Source organism: Sinohyriopsis cumingii, chromosome 2 (genome assembly GCF_028554795.1).
Source record: "Sinohyriopsis cumingii isolate HCF-2022 chromosome 2, ASM2855479v2, whole genome shotgun sequence".
In the NCBI taxonomy this organism is placed as follows: Eukaryota; Metazoa; Mollusca; class Bivalvia; order Unionida; family Unionidae; genus Sinohyriopsis; species Sinohyriopsis cumingii.
Window position 1 is genome coordinate 83,622,382 of NC_142962.1, and position 20,207 is coordinate 83,642,588.

A 20,207-nucleotide genomic window follows, 5' to 3' on the forward strand; every position below is an offset into this window, starting at 1 on the left:
GTTTGCAAGATCGTGTTTACAGATCACTTGCCGGGATAACTGAAAATCAGGTATCTGAATTTATTCCACTGTGCCATGCAGTTGAGAAGATTCGTCTTGGATTGTCACAAGAGTATGAGACTCGAAAATTAATTAGCACCAGGGTGAGACGGTTAAAAGGTTATATAAAGAATCTAGACACGGAAATGCCTTGCATTTCTGACAAAAATACTAGTGTTTCTGACTACGAGGCCGACAAGGAAGTATAAACCGCATAGCGTGTGACTCACAGCACAAAGTGAAAGTAGAACCTGAGAACGCTAGCGCCCCCCCCCCCCGCTTGGAGTGTAAAGCACATTTCCACGGGTAAAAAAAAAAGTGTATTATTTTTTTTGCCCTTGGAAACTCAAAGAGTTTCTCAAGTGAAGGGCGCTTTCAGATTTTCAGGATTTGCTTAAGCGTTTCAACATCAATACAGGAATGAGAATAGTTCATAATCTGTTCTCGTTGACACCAAACTATGATCATATGATTTTGCTGTAGCTCTGTTAATTGTGACGGAGTTAACAAGAAGTCTTCGTCACCATACACGTCAATAACTATTTTAACGGGGAAATACTGTTCTGGGAATGTCTGTATTTGAAATGCGGTTTTTATTGCCTCGTAAAGAATTTGCTTATCATGAATATGAACTCGTGCATGAATGTACTCGGGTTGATACATTATACACAACCGTTTTTTTTTAAATGCGTGCTAGCACTTTCAACGATAACTTATGCTGGTTTTGATAGGGTATTTGCACGATAAAATGACGAAAATGGATCAGTGCAGAAAAAAAAACTATTATAAATATTATGGATCCCTTGACTTAGGACTTCACCAGTAAGTTTATACTAACAGTCTCGTCACGCAGGTCCATCAAATTCCCCCTCTGGTCGGTGAGTTTGAAATTTATCGTTGACAACCACGGGTTATGACACCGTAGATAGACCGGATTGATTGGTTCTTGCACAATCAGAAAACCAGGGGGGTCTCTTGGTGTGAACGTATACAGGATAAACCCCTGTTGTGCCGTCGTAGTATCTGATGCGCTGTAACTGCCATCGATGACGTCACATACAAGATTGACCGCAATAACATCTGTGATATTTACGATCCCGGGTGAGATGTGTCTGCCATCGGATGCTGTACTGTTGTCGTGCTTGAGAATAACAGGTTGTGGTTTTATTCGTTCGTACGCGGCAAGAATATCTTCGAAAGATTGATCGATGAGATCAGAGACTGATTTTCTCAGCTCGGGCACGTTATATCCAGGAAATTTAAAATCTGAAATATCATTCACTTGAATACCATATTTAATTGCAAAATCTGCTCTGGCTATCTGTCTATAATTATCATCGATATAGTCTTTAAGATCCAGTAAAGCCTGAATTATTCTTAGATTTATAGTTTCCATGGCCGATGCGAGTTTGTTTAGTTTTTCTATGGTTGTGATAATATTATCACACGGACTTGTTAAATCAGAAATATAATCTTGGAAATATACTCGCAGGAGTTGTAGCTGTTGTTTATGTACTAGATTGATCGGAATAAATAATTCAGATTCTATATCATCTAGACGGTAAACACGGAGCTCCTGCCCCCCCTTAACACGTGGAGCTTTTATACTCCAAGTATCGGGCATTAAAGTACTTTTTCTTGCTAGTAATTGATCTGCAAGGAGTAAATAATAATTGTACTCGAGGTCGTGTAGTGCTTCTTTATAGGTCATAAAATCCGATTTTTCAGGTTTTGGTGGACGAGGTTTAACCTCGGGGGCCTTTGGCCATCCTAATAATGTTCGGATTGAGCTGTTATAAATATCCACGGCGTATCCTGGCGTTGAGATTTCAATGACCGCAGACAGCGTTGGTTCATGAGCTGTTATAGATATTTTGGCTTCCTTGCCGGTGATTCGTTTTATTTGGCGTTGTATCTCATTATTGATTTCTTCGATCTGATAACTCCCAGTGGGAAGTGTAATTGTATTCCAGTCAAGTTCACCCTGTTCGCCGGAGTCGGCTTTGCTTTTCCCGAACACGAATGAATTATTTGGCTGCAGACCACCAAATGATGCCGACCTAACATTGGGCCAGCTGTGATACACACTGAGCTTTGCTAACGCGATTTCACTCACTGGAATTGGAGTTCGAAAATTAATACCGAATTCTGGTGTCGTCGAGGACACTGAGATCATTGTGGTCCTTACCGGTGTTGTGTTTGTGACTATTTGTTGAAGCAGTTCTATTGACATTATTTATTTGTTTAGTTTTCAAATAGTCATTGTACGCATCTGACATTAGTTTGAATTCAGAATCTGATATCGTAGCGTCGCTACTTTGCACGTCTAACGATGATGATATCAGCGATGATAATTTCTGATATGCGGTCGTGGCTGTATTTAATTTTGTCGTGTAATCGTGTAATTTTGTGTTAGCACATGATGATATTTTTTTTGCTATGATGCCGAAAACTCCAGCTGTTGTTGTGGCCGCGGAAACACAGATCGTGGCGGCGACTGCTGCAGTTACCGGAGTGACCGCTGATAGTATTGCTCCGGCAGATGCAACAACGGCAGATACTGAATAAACCATAATATCCAGCACTGTTATGCGGCGCTTGTATTTTTTTACTTTTTGACTAGTTACTTCGATGACAGTTTTTAACTCAGATTGCCACTCACGGACTTGATTGTATCGATATTGTTGAGCATCTGGCGTCGTTGACATTATTCAATTACGCGGTAACCAATTGAGGCGTTGCAGCGACGAATTCCAAACAAAACCAGTAAGATGTTGCTGTTAAACTATCGTCCTCGGCTTCAAGCATAAATGTTTCCTCGGTTCCGCTGTTTAGTATTACAGTGCAAACCCCGGAATACTTATCGGTGGAATGTCTCCAAGGATATGTTGTGAAGATTTCAAATTTAGCGGCTGAAAACACAGACAACCTGTAAACACCGGTGGCTGTTGCTGTATATTTGATAGTGTTATTTTGTCGTGACCATGTTGCGAATCCCGATGATACCGTGAATACGATGTTGGTGATATGCCCCGGAGTAACTCCAGTGGGAACTTTAATCAAACTGGTTTTGTTAACGATATCAGGAATACCCGATACGATATCCTGCTGTGTTTGTTTGATCGTGTTAATGTCGGTCTTTACATCAGCGAGTTTTACATCGACGACTGGAGGAGTCCCAAAGAACTTATCCACGACCTCATCAGTTTTTACGAAGTTTCTTCGAAATCTTGTAAACGCGCCCACGTGAACATCATGCTCTGCACGCAGCGTATTTAGTTTACCGTTGACGATGTCCACGTATTGTTTGTTTGACGCATCCTGGTCGGATTCGGGATTCGCTAACGCGGTTATTTTGTTGCCGCTCATGCTGAGTTCGCCTGTCATCGTGTCACCGGCTTTTTTCACACATTTATCAACACCTTTATCAATACTGTCTTTGATGCTTGCGATTGATATATTCGAGTCCTTGATCCGGCCGCCATCACTAAATGCAACGAAGTTATCCTTGGTAGCTCCAAGAACTCTGCGAATTATATCATTCCACTTAATGTTGCTCGTTCTTAGTTTTCCTTGCCTGTCTTGGAAAATAGCAACTTCATCTGGGTCAACTCCAGCTATATTCAAAAGATTATCGACTTCATCTTTGGTCGCATATTTTGAGAGATCAGCATCTGTGCTTGGTTTACCTCCTCGTGTGAAAGGTCTTCCGTAAATATCCACCATTATTCTTATTGCTGTTTTTCAAATGCTAGCATTTCTCGATGCGGTATATTCATACACTACTTTATGAGGAGGAGTTGCTGGATTTCTTGAGATTGCATCAAGAACATTTAAAACCTCCCTCCCACAAATGGGCGGATCAATTAATGTTTGTGTTGGTAACGTCGACTGCCACACTGGAACATTAGAAAATCTGCTGACATACTTGAGAAACTCAACTGGCGGTGCTAAACCGTACGAATCAAAATAGATAATTCCACGTGGATCGATCGCGTAAGCAACCCAGTGAGTTCCCGGACCATCTTTGTTGTCGAGATTGATAATGCCAGTTTCTGGATTATTCGGTCGTTGCGGTAATTGATCTCGCATAAATACGCCTCTGAAATGTTTTACACGCAATTTTTTAACAGCATCGAGTAAATCAAAATTGCTCAACGGCGTTAGAATTTTTTTGGATACCATGATGGTGGAGTTCCTGGTAGTCTTAGACCGCGTCCCTTTTTTTTCTTGTATCCTTTTCCCGTTGCCTTTTTTAGTGCCATTCCAGCTGCAGTTCCAACTGCACCGAGTGCTGCGGCTTTTGCTACGGCTGGTGCTGCCGCGGCAATCAACGCCGGTATTGCTGCGAGAAGAGGAAATATTCCACCGGTTTTAGTCATGTCCTTGATAGCTGCAGCAGAGAAATCAAGTCGGACACCGGTTTTTGCTGTTAGTGCCTTATTAAAATGTTTAAGCTGAGTATTAGTCAACGACAATTTGTTTGGACCACCAGTAATCTGATCTCGTTTTAGTGTTATTGATGTCCCGCACGTGCTTGCGTTCTTTGATTGCAATTTCTTCGTTTGACCGGAAGTCAAGGTGACATTAACATGACTGTATGACATTATATCCTAAGTTTGATTTTAATTGCGTTACATATTCTCGATTGGAGCGTCGATGACCCTCATTCGTCCGCCAACACCTTCAAGCAGCATTGCTTTATCGGAGAGTATGACAGCAATCGCTCTGTAACCACCAGCAGGAACACCTACACGAGCTCGGAAATGTAGGTCGACAACAGATTGTTTAACCAGATCAAGATGTTCCAGCGAAAAGTAATAAATCGGATATAAACTCATAAAGTCTCGCTGTGATATTTGCAGGCCAGTGTCTACATTAAGGTCGCGCCCCATAAATGACATCAGACGATGATACGCGCGTGCGACACGATGATGTTCGAAATCTATTAATATATCCTCAGATGGCTCCTGATGCCCATTTATTCTCAACGAAACTTCAGAAACTCCAAGTGTATCAAATACCATTGGATTTCTTTCCTGGCTATCTGTTCTAGCACGGTATTGAAATGCAATGAAAATATGTCGTGGTGCTGATACTCCTTGTTGCGATGATATATGCCATGTAAACAACCCACCATTATCACCCTGAATAACGTCTGTGGTTGTTGTTTTCCAGGATAGCAGTGATTTACCGCCCGTGTCCATGAAAGACAACAGTCGTTGTTCTTCGGTGATTGACGGAGACAACACTGGCATCCACAACCACAGTTTAGTTAGTATTACCTGACCAGGGGCAACAGCAGCATCTCGCCAGATAGCGTCATTATCATCAGGTTTTCGCACAAGTACAACTGTGTGTTTGGCACCGAATATGACCTTGTGGACATCTCTGCAGAATCCAAAGATGTGAGACAATGGAATCACACCTGAGAACTCTTCATCTCCACTTAACATCGATCTACGTGTTGCAAAACCCAAATTAAAATTTTCGTTCATCGATGCAACTGCGTCACCGGCATTATTCATTGTTACATTCCTGTTCTCGGGGCTGTCGGTTATATCCTTTGCAAACATCATTGATGGTCCGGCTGATCTGGTGTAATCATCCGAGTATCTCGCCAACCCGAGAATTGTTGTGGCAACGTCGACGTTATCATGAATTGTTTCAATTTCTTTTCCATCTATCATGTAAATAGCGGATTTAAATAACGCCATGATGCCGTTGTTAACAAATCCAACTCGGTCGCCGATTCCGTAGTTAGTGTTATCATTCTTTAAAAGCCTACCTTCAACTTCGATGAAGGCCTCAGCGGGCAAGAAGTATCTACTTGTATCCTGGACCTGTAGTTCAATTCTTCCGCGTTGGTTAGGATCACGTGCTTCATAAGAATAATATTGAAAATCATGTACAGAATCATCTTTAAGTACTGGTTTGGACATATCAAACGCGTCATTGGATTTTCGTGCAAACATTATTATTATTTGTGATGATCTAATTAAAATGTTATCGTCACCGGAAACCACTACCAGCTATCAAATTAGCAGTTACACTATCTTGCAACGCTTTGGAGGTAATTCCTGCTGTTGCGATCTCAGCTAATTTCTGATTTACAGCCTTATTTACTACGCTACTAACATTTGCCGGCATAGCTTCAGTGGATGGTAGTTTTACTGGCACCAACCTCTCGACTGGGTTTTTTTTTCGTATCAGCTGTGCTAGTCGATCCTTGATTGATTGAAATGCTTTCCCGGCAAGACTACCAACAGTGCCAATGGCTTTATCCTTGACAACATCAGCGGCTTTCATCGCGAATTGTTTTGCTAACGGTCCAGCTTTCGGAGCGATTCTTGTGACTAAATCCCTAACAACATCACCGACTCCATCTCCATAAACAACCTCGTATACTGGTAATCGTGAGTTTACTACTCTGACACTTCTTGGTCTGCGAAAAGAATCGTGTAGTATCATTTTATTTAATTATTGTTTATCTAACTGAATTTGCTAGCAAATTTAATTATTAGTCGCTGTGGTAACCGTCTGCGAGTTCATCAATGAGCCCCGGGTAGATGCTGATATCCATGATACCACGCTGAAATAGTCTCTGACAGATATCTGCGGCTTCATTTATAATTTCCGGAGAATTGTTTCCGGCACGTCTTCCTCCGATGAGAACTTCCAACCGTGATACATCATCGATGATATTATTAGGGCAGGCAATAAAACCGGATCCTAAACCCTCCCCTGTTGATGGTACAATTCTTGGGGATAAAATGTCTTGAGGCAAACTTTCAGAAGATGTTGTTAAGCTAATTATCGGCGACCTAGTTTGTTTGAATTTTTGGCCCCGCGGACTTCCTTCAGATGCAGCCTCGTATTCACTTAACGGAGTTAGGTCAGGATCTATTGCTCTTCGCCGTGAAGGATATTGTTGTCGTTCTGTGTGTTGCAACGGTGATTTTTCTTCTTGAGGTTGCGATGGTGGAATTTCAAGTTTACGTATAGCATCTACAAGTCTATCGTATTTTGTATCGTCCCTGCTGATTTGTTTTTTATTTTCACGTATACGATACGAATATTTGATAAAATTATCATCTGTCATAGAACCGTGTTCTGGGTTTAAAGACACATCTCTTCTAATCAATCCTAACAGTATTGTCTCAGGTAATTTCTCTTCTGGTACATTTTTAAGAAGTTCAATATAATCCGGCGTAAATCTTTTGGCGGGGTCAGTAATTCTCCCTGTTACTCGCTTACCAGCAGGTACTGACACAACAACTTCATCGGGTGGAGGCGGGGGTTTAAGTCCAGCTGAAATATCCTGTAAAATTTTCCTTTGCTCTATTAAAGCCTCTTTGGTAACAGCTGCGGATTTTTCAGTAGCTTTGGTCACGGGTTTAAATAATTCCTCCGTAGTCTCTGCAAAGCCTTCCCGTGCTTGCTGTCTTAGTTGTAATTTTTGTCTGACACTATCACGGACAGGAAGAAATTTCTGAATTGCTTCGAGACGTTCTCGAGCTAATCTAGTCGTATGTGCTTCTCCAATATTTGCCATTATTTATTTGTCAATGATTTAATTCCGCTAACATAAAAATGTTTTTCCTTGGAAACTCATTTCCCAGAGCAGCAGAGGGGATGGACCCGACCCATGGATTTTTCAATAACGACCCCGCCACGGAAACTGTTTCAGATTTATTGAAGTAACCCAAGTTGTCAGTGCAAACTCAACGAGTTTGTCCCTGGAAACTCTTCGAGTTTTCGGGGGACATTTTTTTTTGTCCTGTATTCTGAATAGAAGGGTTTATTTCGTCGAAATAAGCCCTCTATCGAGGAATAGTTTCCTGGAGGGGTTTATTGTGCAAAAAGTTTCGGTCTGTACAGCCCCTCTGCTGCTCAAGTGCCAAGTGTTGAATATTCTTGTTCAAGTTAGCTGCTATGATGGATATACTGGATGTCATACTGGCACCACTTTCATTTAGGACCAACAAAAAATCATCTGACAACTAGACATTATGAAAAGTCTTTAAGTGAAAAACCCATGCTGATCATTCATGCAGGAATAGTGATAGAAAGATTTTCACAATGCCACTGTGGTAACTCTTGTGGATTTCTAGAGAGCACCATTTTCATTTAAGAACTCACTTAGAACAAGCTCTTTGTTGATATGAGCATCCATTCTGAGGAGTAGTGATAAGATTTTCAAGACAGCCATTGTGATGACCATATTGGATCAACAAGAAGCAACTTTTCATTTAGGACCAACTAGACTGCTGCAAAATTCATGGCAATAGTATTTTTCAATCTGTGAGTAGTTATAAGAAGATTTACAAGATGGACACCATGGCAGCCTTATTAGAAAACAAATCAGCACCATTTTACTTAGAACCAACTAGACATCCTAAGAAGCCAGCTTTTAGTGAAAACTCTATGTTGGTATGACCAATTAGTCAAGAGGAGTATTGATAAGATTTTAAAGATGACCACTGTAACACTGTAAGTAAAATGGTGCTGATCTTTTTTCCAATAAGGCTACCATAAGTGTTCATCTTGTAAATCTTCTTTGATTAAGCCTTAAAAAACACAAATGGCATCAAATACTTATGAAAACTGTGAAATTTGTGCAATTTGTAAATATTTCTAAACCTTGTAAAGAAAAAATATTTTGTATTTGATTAAACTCCTTTAATTATTTTTTTTATGGAAATTTCCAACATTTTTTCTGATCCTAAGTTCACCATTGCAAGATCAGTGAACATTTATTATTTTAATAGAATGCAATTACAAACCATCTTAGTTTTTCACATTATTAGCTTCAACTACCATCTACAAGAATTAACATAGTGGTTGATGAATGCACTCTGTTTTAAATATCATCCAAATAGGGTATATTTCTGCTTAAAATTACACTTTTCAGCTTCCACCAACATTTTCTGATGTGACCTCATGATATCAGTACATTCATATCGGATATTATGGGTACCAGTATCAACTCTTTTTGGCATTGTAACATTTCAAATTGGAGGTAAAACTGAGAATTTACTTTTTACCTGATTTTAGGATTGTTAAGAGAGTAAAGTAAAAGCAGCATTTTGTACCCCATGCCTCATAAATTCCCTATATGTTGCCACAAAAAGATGCTGCTTATGCTATCAAATATGTTATAAAATCTACTCATGTTACTGAAATATATCTTTGTATGAACTGGTTCTATGTTATATTTTCACAAGTAATTCCATCCTGTAAACTCATATACAAACCAAACTTACCATTTTTCCATCCACTGCTTGCTGGCACATAAAGGCTTTCCTTTCTGGAGCAAGAAGGGATTTTATAGTATTTGTCCAGTCCAAGGAGCTCAGAAAACAGATCAATGGCTTCTTTCCAAAGGGCACTAGAAGGAGTAAGCCCTGCCAGTCCATGGTTACCAAGCCATCCAGAGTAGGAAAAGTCTACAATGTTCAGACAAAACCATACAAAAAATTTTTCTACTCCTTTAGTAAATATATACAGTATACCTCATGTGATTTTTCATATCCCCAAGCTTTGTGGTGGAGGACTTAATCCCCTTCATGTTTGTTCCATTATAACACTCTGCAGTGGAGGGATAAATTCCTACAAATCACTACCACAGCATACAGGCTGATGTCATCTCCACTGTGCCGGGGCTGATAAACACTAATGATAGACATTTGAACAGCCAATGAATGAAGACCTCCCATGGAAAGACTGAGTTATTAAGAGTAATTTACAACTAGATACCATCTTAAGAATCTGTCATCTTTATTTTGATCACATAGTTGGACAATCAAAATTGTGAAAATCTTATATATTCAGTACATGTCTATTTAGAAAAGTTTCATCGACTTATTTTGCAATAATTTTACACTTTACTTTATCAAAAAAAATTTGAACAAATTAGGCACTGACATGATGTATGGTACACCTTTTTGAGCTTCTCTTCAACAGCATAAATATAATCATAGTGTACATAAGGAAAAGTCATCTTCTGACATATGGACAATTAAATTCCAAATTGACAACCTGTGGTTTAAAAAAAAGAAACAATCAAGCAAACAGGAAAGACTGAATTTATACTGAAATGCGAACCATGTTTAGTCCTTAAGAAGTAATGGCACAGTCATGAGGCTGAATAAACACAACTTTGAACTAGTTCAATTCTTACTGCATGTGTGTCATAAGGGACTCAGTCTTAATATATGGGGGTTGACTGTTCTTTTCGACCAGGATATTTTTTTCTCTTTTCATCACAAGATAAATTTGTTTAAAAAAGTAATAAATGGAATTATGTATTTTTTAATACTATAAATCAGAACAAAGCAATCATTTTCAATCATTTACCCCCTCCCTTTAGATAATTAAATGGTCTATTTATTATAAACCAATGACTTTTGAATTCTTACAGAAATACAGAAATCAAGGCAGTGATGAATGCCACCATTGTTATAAAATGTTGACAAGGATTAGTCTCAAAGGTGATATCAATGTCATCTGGAGAATGATGTGTTTCTATTGTATGAAGCCATCTGACTTGGCATGATGTGCTTAACAGTCCCAATTATGGTCCTACCATTAACATAGAAGTTTGAGAATTTACCATAATTAATCAGAACTCAACTTATTGGTGAAGTTAATAATGTTGAAAATTGTCAAGTCTCAGATGTTCAGAGATTTGTATTTTCAACAAATTTAGGTTTTTCTGCAGATATATATTGTTTCTAGATGTATCCTATCATTTACTAATTTTTTTAAGGGGAAAATATTTTTTTTATCATCATAGAAAAAATAGTAAATCATATGGAAATGATATGTCAATAACCTAATCCTAATATTTATCTATTTCTTGTAATTATGACATAGATATTAAAGTATACAGTTTACTGTTTGTGACTGTTGGAGCATTTGGTTGCTGAGAAGAATAAAAAATGTAAACTAATTTCTTTTGAATAGTGTTTGGCATGTTTCTTTATGTGGTATATTGGTCTGAAGATACAGTTACTTAAATTAAGACATGCACACACACATCTGACTTTAGAGCATTATGTTGTAAGTTTGTACCCAATGGCAGGAAAATGTTCTTTTTTTGTCCCCATGATGCTATAATGTCTAGTATGGTACTGCTTTTCCTATCACTTATGAACTTTTCCAGATTTCAGTTTTTGAATGTCAAGATTTATAATAGTTGATTTATAAAAAAAACAATTCTGAAGAGTGTCAAAACATTTTGACATCTCAAGCATCAGAAGAGTAAAATTTGGTTAATAAGCATTTTAGCATTACTTTCTGAACTCACATTGGTGAAAAAATTCTTCAAAACATAAGCATGCTCATGAGAACCTTGGTGTGAATGATAAGGCCACTAACTGAATAGAACAAGCCAATCAGGGAATACTTATATTGCTAAAGCATATAAGAAACAAGTTTCTAATGTTAAGTGCAACTGATTAAAATAACTTGCACAGCAGTGATTTGTATTCCCTATATTATGAGAGAGGAACGTTACTAAAAATAGTTAATGATCTAGAAATGCTTTAAAACAGGTTCTCAATTTTCTGTATTATATACAATATGCAAGAGGAAAACAAACAGAAAAAAAATATCAGTTTCATCTGATACCAAAGTTTCACTTGAGATATAAATAAATATGTATATAATTGATTTACAGTATTTACATACAACAAATGGGTATATGATGATCCTGATTAAAGTAAGTTTTGAGATTTTGTATTGATGAGTTACTGATAATTTCTGTTGGTTAATTGTAAAATACACGAATTAAAAAATACTGATACAAGGTAGTTCTACAGAAAGGGAGCCAAATGATCAAGTGCTGTAGGTTTCATTGTTAATAACAAAAGGCTGAATTACATCTTCATAAGCAGATTGGATCAAGACCATTGTATAGTTTAAAACTAACCTGAATGATGCAAGGAATGAATGACAATAAACAGATAAATGCAAAAATCTTATACTAGCTATATTGAATAGTTCTTATGTTTATTTTTCTATAAATCACTGACTTTTTTTAATGAGAATCAAACAATGAAATAGCTTGCAGTTATACAGTGTGATTCACTTATTTCTGAGTACACTTTATTTTGAACACAATGGCAAAGAAAAGAAACTTACAGAAGACCGCTGTTGTGCTTTTAGACTATCAGTTTGCACATAAAATTAACACATCATTAGCAATGAAAACAAACTCTACTGATGGCACATGAGCATTTATCTTGAAAAAGTGTATGTGTCAATCTATTGTATCTAGGATGACTTTTATGCAACCATTTGTAATTTTAAAAAAATAACAAACCATTACTTTGATAATTAATACAAAATGGTAGAGTTTAACTTGAATTAAAGATTAAAAATTTAAATAATGCTTTTTTAGCAACAATTTTTGCTTTTGCATGTTCATGCAGCAACCAAAAGAACTATGGTTTCTCAAGTTTCAATTATCTTCTATAATGCAGTGATTGGATATCAGAAGACATCATACATTATGTTAATGAGAAACCATACATGAGATAACCACTGGAACTTGTGCAATTTTGTTTCACTTCATTCAGATATGAATGTGATTTTGTTATTATTTTGTTTGTGAGGTAATGTCATTATGTTAAAATTATCTAAAATTCTATTTAATATTACAAATCATACATTATCATTAAAATGAGGAAATGTTTATAATTAACTCAATGATCACAGTTTTTCAGAATCAAAGAGCAAGCAAATTGCTCCTGAAAGAGGTAGCAATGTTGATAAATTGGTGCCACTCTCTCTCTCTCCCTCCGCAAACATCACCCATGTTATCAAAACCATGTTCACTCCATAGTGGTCATCACTGGATGTGACTCTGCAAGAAAGCATGGTGTATAAATCTATTCTCAATGAAACACAGTGGCAATTCAATCTGTACTGCATGTGAAGAAAATGTGAAAATTACATAATTATGTATTTGACACATGTATCAGAATATATAAAAGTATTATGCATCATTGAAATTTTGTTTCTGTAGACTTTAAAAGCTACATGATAATTTCAATGCACCAAAAAATACAAATGACAATATTTTGCATTTATGCAACCAAGAGTATTTTTCCCCAAGATATTTAGTTTTACCCTGCATCATTTTAAATATGTTTGGAACATAAAACATAATTCTATCTTAATGTGTATCAATCAGCCAAGATAACTGGTCTGTTTGTGGCTGACATGACTGTGAAAAGGTCAAATGCACTAGGCATCTTGTCCTTTGAATATTAATGTAATACTGGCCACTGAATATGATGAGCACAGAAGTTTGTGAATTTTATGCAGCACAGAACCCATTAGGAAAGACCTATAATAATGACTTTGAAGATAGTGCCATAAATGCAATGATTGTTTTACTGTTTATTTTATTTATTTTTAATTAAATTACTTGTTCCAATCTCTGCAGACATGTCACAAAGTGTTTGGGGTACTTCTGTTCCAGTCATTACTTGGATGTCAATAAGACAACTGCCAGATTTCTCAAAGCAGGCCAAGATCCCCAAGTCAATGATGAAAATTTTCTCTTTGGGTGGTTTCTTGATGGTGTACCTGACACAAAAAAAAGCAAATGCAAAGAGCTTTATAATAGAACATTTAATATTTTCACTTGATGTAATGAATTTCACCATTCCAAATCTCAAAAAAAAGGCAACCACACTTTCTTGGCAACAGTTTTTTAAGCTACATTAAAAATCCAAATCACATATACACACTTACTTATATATATATATATATATATATTTGTTCTTGTTGCTCTACTGGAGATTGTTAGAATGCTTTCAATTACTCATTGTTCTAACAGAGTGACTTATAATCTGTATTACAATGAGTATCAAATTACAATATTACTTATAATCTTAACAATATGGCAAAGATTAAATGCAGTAAAATGCAAAAATATTTAATAAAATCTAATACAAATAACCCTTACTAACCACAAGTTTACATGTAATCAAACACATGATTTCGATGTTGTAATGTCAGCTTCACTACACAAAGTGGTCATCATGTCACCAAAAAAACTTATATACTTTCTTCTGGTGTTGCTCAAGGAAAGTAATTCTAATTGCCTATAAGTTACAATTTAAGATAAAATAAAGTTGGAATTACAGTTACTTTCCCTGAATTCAGCATACATATATATCACACATCTGTTGGAAATAAACACATAAAACAAATGTATACTCTCACCGTACCTGCTTTTCAAATACTTTGGCATTCATGTTATGCAAATAATGACATATTGTTTTGGGAATATTTGTGTAAAACCCTTGAATTATGTCTTTTTCTTAAAGTTCAACCATTACAGCAAAAACTATAACTCTTCCCGGCATGAAGCTACATAAAAAACATAACCAATGGTAGCAGTGCGACCTATATTGGGTTAAAAACACAGTGTCATTTTATGAAAAAGTAGATGTTTATGCAAAGGAATTAAATTAAATAAACATAAAGGTACTCATTATACTGAATTTGTTCCAAAATTTTAGTTCATTTTTATTTTCAAGGCTAGACTCAACAAACATGACTGAGAAAATTAGTGAGATATTATCAAAGGCAGACTGTCTGCTTTGGATGGGATTCTCATCTAGAGAAACTAGTATACAAAACAAATTTTCATATTCAGTAAAGGCATCACTGGGGGACAAATTAGAAGGAGTCCTTTATGGGAAGCAAAACAAATGAACCTACTGGAAATTTCTCAATGCATTTTGTGGCAGGGTTGTCACAATTCTATCAACTCAGGCCAAAGAAATGCAAGTATTTAATAATAGCTGAGGGTAAATCTGAAAATTGGGTTAAAGTTTTCAGACTATAATAGGTCTTCTGATATCCAAGTGCAAAAAGCTCAGGGGAGTATGATGAATACCATTGTTTTCCTTCATTCCAGTGGTAAAGTCCTTGTCTCACAACAATTAAGAGAACAGCATACCTCAAGCACTGTCCTAGTGTGGCACATGGCACATTTTATTTTCTTGGCAACAGTTTATGTACAAGTCTTTCATGTTTTTACCAGGTAAGACTACTTATGGACAATACTGTTGCCCTCTCATACATTAATAAATAGGAGGTTGACTTTGCTTCAGGAACTTGGCACTCTGGATTTTTTTGTATTTTGCAATCATGTAGAGCTAGTTATTTGGCACAGTCCTTGTCATCTGCCTGGCACATCGAACATGCAGGCTGATGTTCTATTGTGCTAATTGAAGCATGATCCTGAATGCAGGTTGAGGCCTGAAAATTTAAAGGAAATTTAACATAATTGGGTAAATGTGTCTTTGAACCCTCTGCCTCAGCTTTGATTGTCAGCTGCCTAAATTTATCTCATTTACAAACCAGACCCTCAAGCTTTACTTGTTGATGCCTTTGCTGTAGGTGGTGATTGTAGCATCAGTCTTGAATACTCAGCCATAATTCCCCAAACTACTGTCTCTTGTGTCTGATCAGTCAGACATACTGCACAGAATATCTGCGATTCTGTTTCTTCCACAGGACCTCACAATACTGCACCTATTTAAACAGCTCTGCTTGGAAGCATTCTCATCATCAGGCAAACTATGGAAAACAAACTTACCACAATCAATTTCTGTTATTTTCTGCTGCATTTGGAGACAACACAGTTGCGATATTGGACATATCTCCAGTGATAGCTCTGGTTTTATGATCAAAACTAGATCTAAACATTTGCTCATTTGTACATTTCTTTCTGGAATCCTTCCCTGTTCTCATTCATAATGGATAAAGCTATAGGCCAATCAATATAGCCATGTCTACTATTAGCACATCTAGTTTCATCAGACGATTCCAATTATTCACAACACCCATTGCTTGCTGGTTTCAGGAGATGAGAGTTGAACCAGTAGTCACACCATAAATTAATATTGTATTAAGATAATTAAACTGCTTTCACTGGTTTATCTTTAGCCATTGTACGTAGGTAATCTTTTGGACGAAATGTGCCAAGCAGCTTAATACACCAGACACTTGTCTTGGACACCTGTCTTGGAACAGCTTTGTACAGCTTTGTACAGAGTGATAGTTATTTCAATAGGACAAACAGTATTATGAATAATGAAACCAGTCTCTTAGTTTCCTTGCTCCTTTTTGTGGCAGTGTTCAAGGATATTATTATAAGAAGCCTCCAATCCACCAGTCCACCATGCAAGCTGCTGTCATCAATACTGAGATTTAATACTACATAGTACATGACTACTTAGCACATGAATAGCATGGACTAGTGCTACTTTCTTAGACAAGGTACCTCTGGATACTACATTCAATGGTGCAAAGACTCAATCTTCCTAAAATATTATCAGAAACCTCTCATTCAGTGAATGAATCTGTGTGAATCAGCTCTTAATGTTATTATATTTAGTACATACATATGTTATTTTCAGTTGAATTTGCTTAGGAAATTCTCATGACTTTTGAATTTTCTCTTTATCCATACTATACTTCTGTCATAAGATACCCTTGAGGTATGGAAGGTTTGATGAAATTGGCAAGTTAAATGATACTTACCAAATTGATGTATGATGATAATTTCATTGAACCTGTAGTACCCTTAGGGATCAAACACCCACCACCCTTGCCTGTGTCTCATCTTTTATCCTGTAACCTCTCTAAAGACTAACAAGTCACATGTGCCTATGTGTCATCTCATGGGATCCCTAAGGGTAAGACAGGATCAATGAAATTATCAGCAAAGTTCAACTTGGTAACTATTATTTAATTGTCTAATTATATAAAAATATTCCATATAGGTACAAATTTAGGAAGGCAACCATTTACACCAATTTAGAACTTTGCATCATTACCTTAGGGAATCAACATTTATTGGGAACAAGTGCCATATATTTTTTATGGAGCTTCATACCTATGAGCCAATTTATGTTTTGTGGGTTTTTTACATATGATTTTTGCAGGAAATAGTTATCCTTCAAATCATACCTCAGTTTGAAAATGCCAAGAATAGTCTTAACCTCTGTTTTGCCTGAAATTATAGGAAATATCTATCACTAAATAAATATCTTTGAGTATATCTAATTAAATAATGAAGACATGTACTGAAAATAAATAACATATTTAATGTAAAGTGATGCTTTTCCTTCAGATCCTTTATAAATACTCACAAAACCTTTTAGTTATAAACTATAATGCTAGAAATAACAAGAGATCAAAGTTGGCCTGTGATTGTTTACCTGATTGACATTCGACCAGTGTGGGTATGTGAGAAAGCTTGCCAGTAGCTTCTTGTGGGTCGGTGGTTCTTCCCAGGTTCTTCCTCCACCATTAATACTGGCCGCCATGCATAGCCTGTCATGTGCTGAAAAATGGCATTAAACCCCACAACAGTAACAATGACATCTACAAAGCCAGATGACAAAAAATTTGGGTTAGTAGGATGCTTACTATAGAATTTTTTTCCAATGCCATTCATTGCATATGTCATAAAGACAACTATTTCAATGTTTTTCTTTTTCTATCTTCATTCATATCTGATGGTACAGTAACTTAAGGCCTTAATACAAGAATGCTGTCAGTCAATGCTTGTCAAATTCTGGCTAGTGTTTTTCTGTTTTCAGCAATTGCAGCAATATGTCACTGCAGATTATCATCATTTGTACAAAGATAACAGGCCTTTGAACTAGGGTGTTTTGCGCTGAATATGGTGGTAAATCAAACTCATTTTTAGATATTTCTAAAACACCTTCATGGCAACGGTATGTTCTGTAAAATTTCATAAAATTTTATTGAGATGTTTTTGAGATGCATAAAGGTTTTCTTTTTTGTTTTAATTTTATCTAATGGTAGACATATTTGACCATAATTCAACAATGTACAAAACAGCAAGAGCACTATTTGCCTGAGTATAATATATTCTTGATGCCAATTTACAGGCTGTAAATATCAAGACCTGGTCTCCTGTTGACCTTGGGTATGTTTAGTAAGTGTTACTGCATGATTTTCACTATGAACAATGAAATGAGTTTCAATTTGACTCTCCATCAAGGCTTCAACAGACCTAATTCAAAAACAAAACAATAACATCAACACTTTGCATTGATATTATGAATGTACACAATTTTGTTAAATTCTTTTCTGTGATTTGTAGAAGTTCTTTACAGCATTTTTCTGTTTTTAGTAACAGTACAAGTAGTCATACCTGATTGTGGATTAGCTTTGTTTGCATAAACCTGAAAGTCCTTTGTCAGAATGCTTTCTGTCAAATTTGGTCAAACTCTGAACAACACTTTTAAAAAAGTTTCAAGGCTTTTATATCTTTTATTAACAGAGGATGGGCATGTTTGTAAAATTTGAAAGCCCTTCTGGTCACTGTCAAATTTGGTGAAATTCTGTTTGGTCATTTTTAAGCAATAATCATTTAAAGACTTTTTTAATTTTAATAATGGGAGCCATATCTGAATGTAGACTGGCATTATCTTATCAATTCTACGGTCCTATATTCTATGATGCTTTTTGACAAATTAGGTCTAATTATGTGGCTCAGATTTTTAGAAGTTGTTTAGAAGTTTTTCTACTTGTAGAAATTGTTGACCTCTTTAATGGTGGATGAGTTTTCAAAGTCCCTCATGCCAGATTATTTTCTATAAAAACACTAAGGATTCTACATATCTGTAATACTCATTAAATATCCTGAAGTTTTAATTTTTGTTCATTTTTAAAGATTTTTCATATTTTTGTAAAGACATACGTTTACCAATAAAAGTACAAAGTAATTTTCATCTTTAGAGTTTGTTATGACATCACTGGCAGTCATGCTTGAGGTATAGAGTGAGGAAATTGGAGAAAATTCAAAATGAATGTATTTATATCAATAAAATTATATCTTCAATCATAAAATAACATAAAACTTTCAATTATTTTTTTTTACCTTGATTCATACATGCAGGTTAGTATAATTTTAGGGAGTCATGGTAGCTAAGTTTGTAGAGCATCAGACTCAAATTTACAATCATCTGTTGTTACTCATCCAAGGCAAGCTGGGTGGGCTGCCTTTATGTATCTCTGGGAATGGCACCAAGTTCTCATTTTCTTGGCATGAAATAACCAATAATCTGTTACAAGTGCCATTAAAACAAATACTAATTTGAAAGAAAATACTTGGAATCTATTGCAGCACTAATGATCAAACTGCTGCAATGTTGAATCTAATGTATAAAATCAGTATTTTTAAGATTACCTATTTCAGATAATTTCAACAAGGCAACAAAATATATTTAACACACATACAAGAAATGTTTATAAACTGAATTTACATCAAAAGGATATTCTGAAATTGCAATTTTTATGAGAAAAAAAATGAATTAAGTATGAAATAAAATGTAGCTTCACTGCATCAGACACAGATCTTTAGAAATTAGATAAAAATATTCACAGTTGAAATAATCAAAGTGTTGATTTGCAAACAATCCGTATGATGACAATGCAGACAATCCCACATGGTTTATCAAATATTTTAGAACAGACATGTACTACAGGACAAATATAAAAGCATTATTTGCAGTGGTATGCAACTGTTGATGTAACTGTTGTCAAGAAGAAAAGAAATCATGTCATAGAAAATGAATGACATAGATGGAGCTAAATGTAGACACTATTGTACTAAGGGTCTGCATCAGCTGCTGTATGTAAAAGATTAGTGTATGTTTGTCATTTATTCTTGATTTAGTGCAGTACAATTTAAACTGACAGAAGAAATAATCAACATACAGTATAAGATACATCTGGTCTCTGCACCTTACAAACACTCCATAAAATCCATATGAAACACTGATCATATCATTGGTTTCCATGCAGCAACTGGTACAATCCTGCTAAGGGCACAGTTTTATACTGTTTAAAACTGGAAGGGTTATCAAGGAAAAGCATGATAAAAAGACTATTTATATTGCAAGTATAAACCCTGTTTTACAGTACAATTTGACAGGCATCTGAACTATTTAACAGAAAGAAAATCTTAATGGTTGCTACAGAGTACAATAAGGATTGCAAAGTTCATATAAAACTGTAAATTGCTTGTGCTGTCTTGTGGTCCAATCATAAAGACTTAATTTTATTATAAGTTGTATTTCCCCAAATTGTGCAGGAGTGGT

General features: G+C 36.0%; 1 protein-coding gene across 1 annotated transcript in view; it reads right to left on the bottom strand.

Moving 5' to 3' along the window:
* LOC149805295 (uncharacterized) overlaps positions 1-20,207 on the bottom strand; it is a 78,490-nt gene that overhangs the window by 53,156 nt on the left and 5,127 nt on the right. Inside the window, exons 3-5 of the mRNA XM_089933901.1 lie at positions 17,041-17,083; positions 13,478-13,638; positions 9,306-9,488 (exon numbers count right to left, since the gene is read on the bottom strand). Coding sequence (XP_089790027.1) covers positions 9,306-9,488; positions 13,478-13,638; positions 17,041-17,083 — 387 coding nt within the window. The remainder of the gene's footprint in view (positions 1-9,305; positions 9,489-13,477; positions 13,639-17,040; positions 17,084-20,207) is intronic.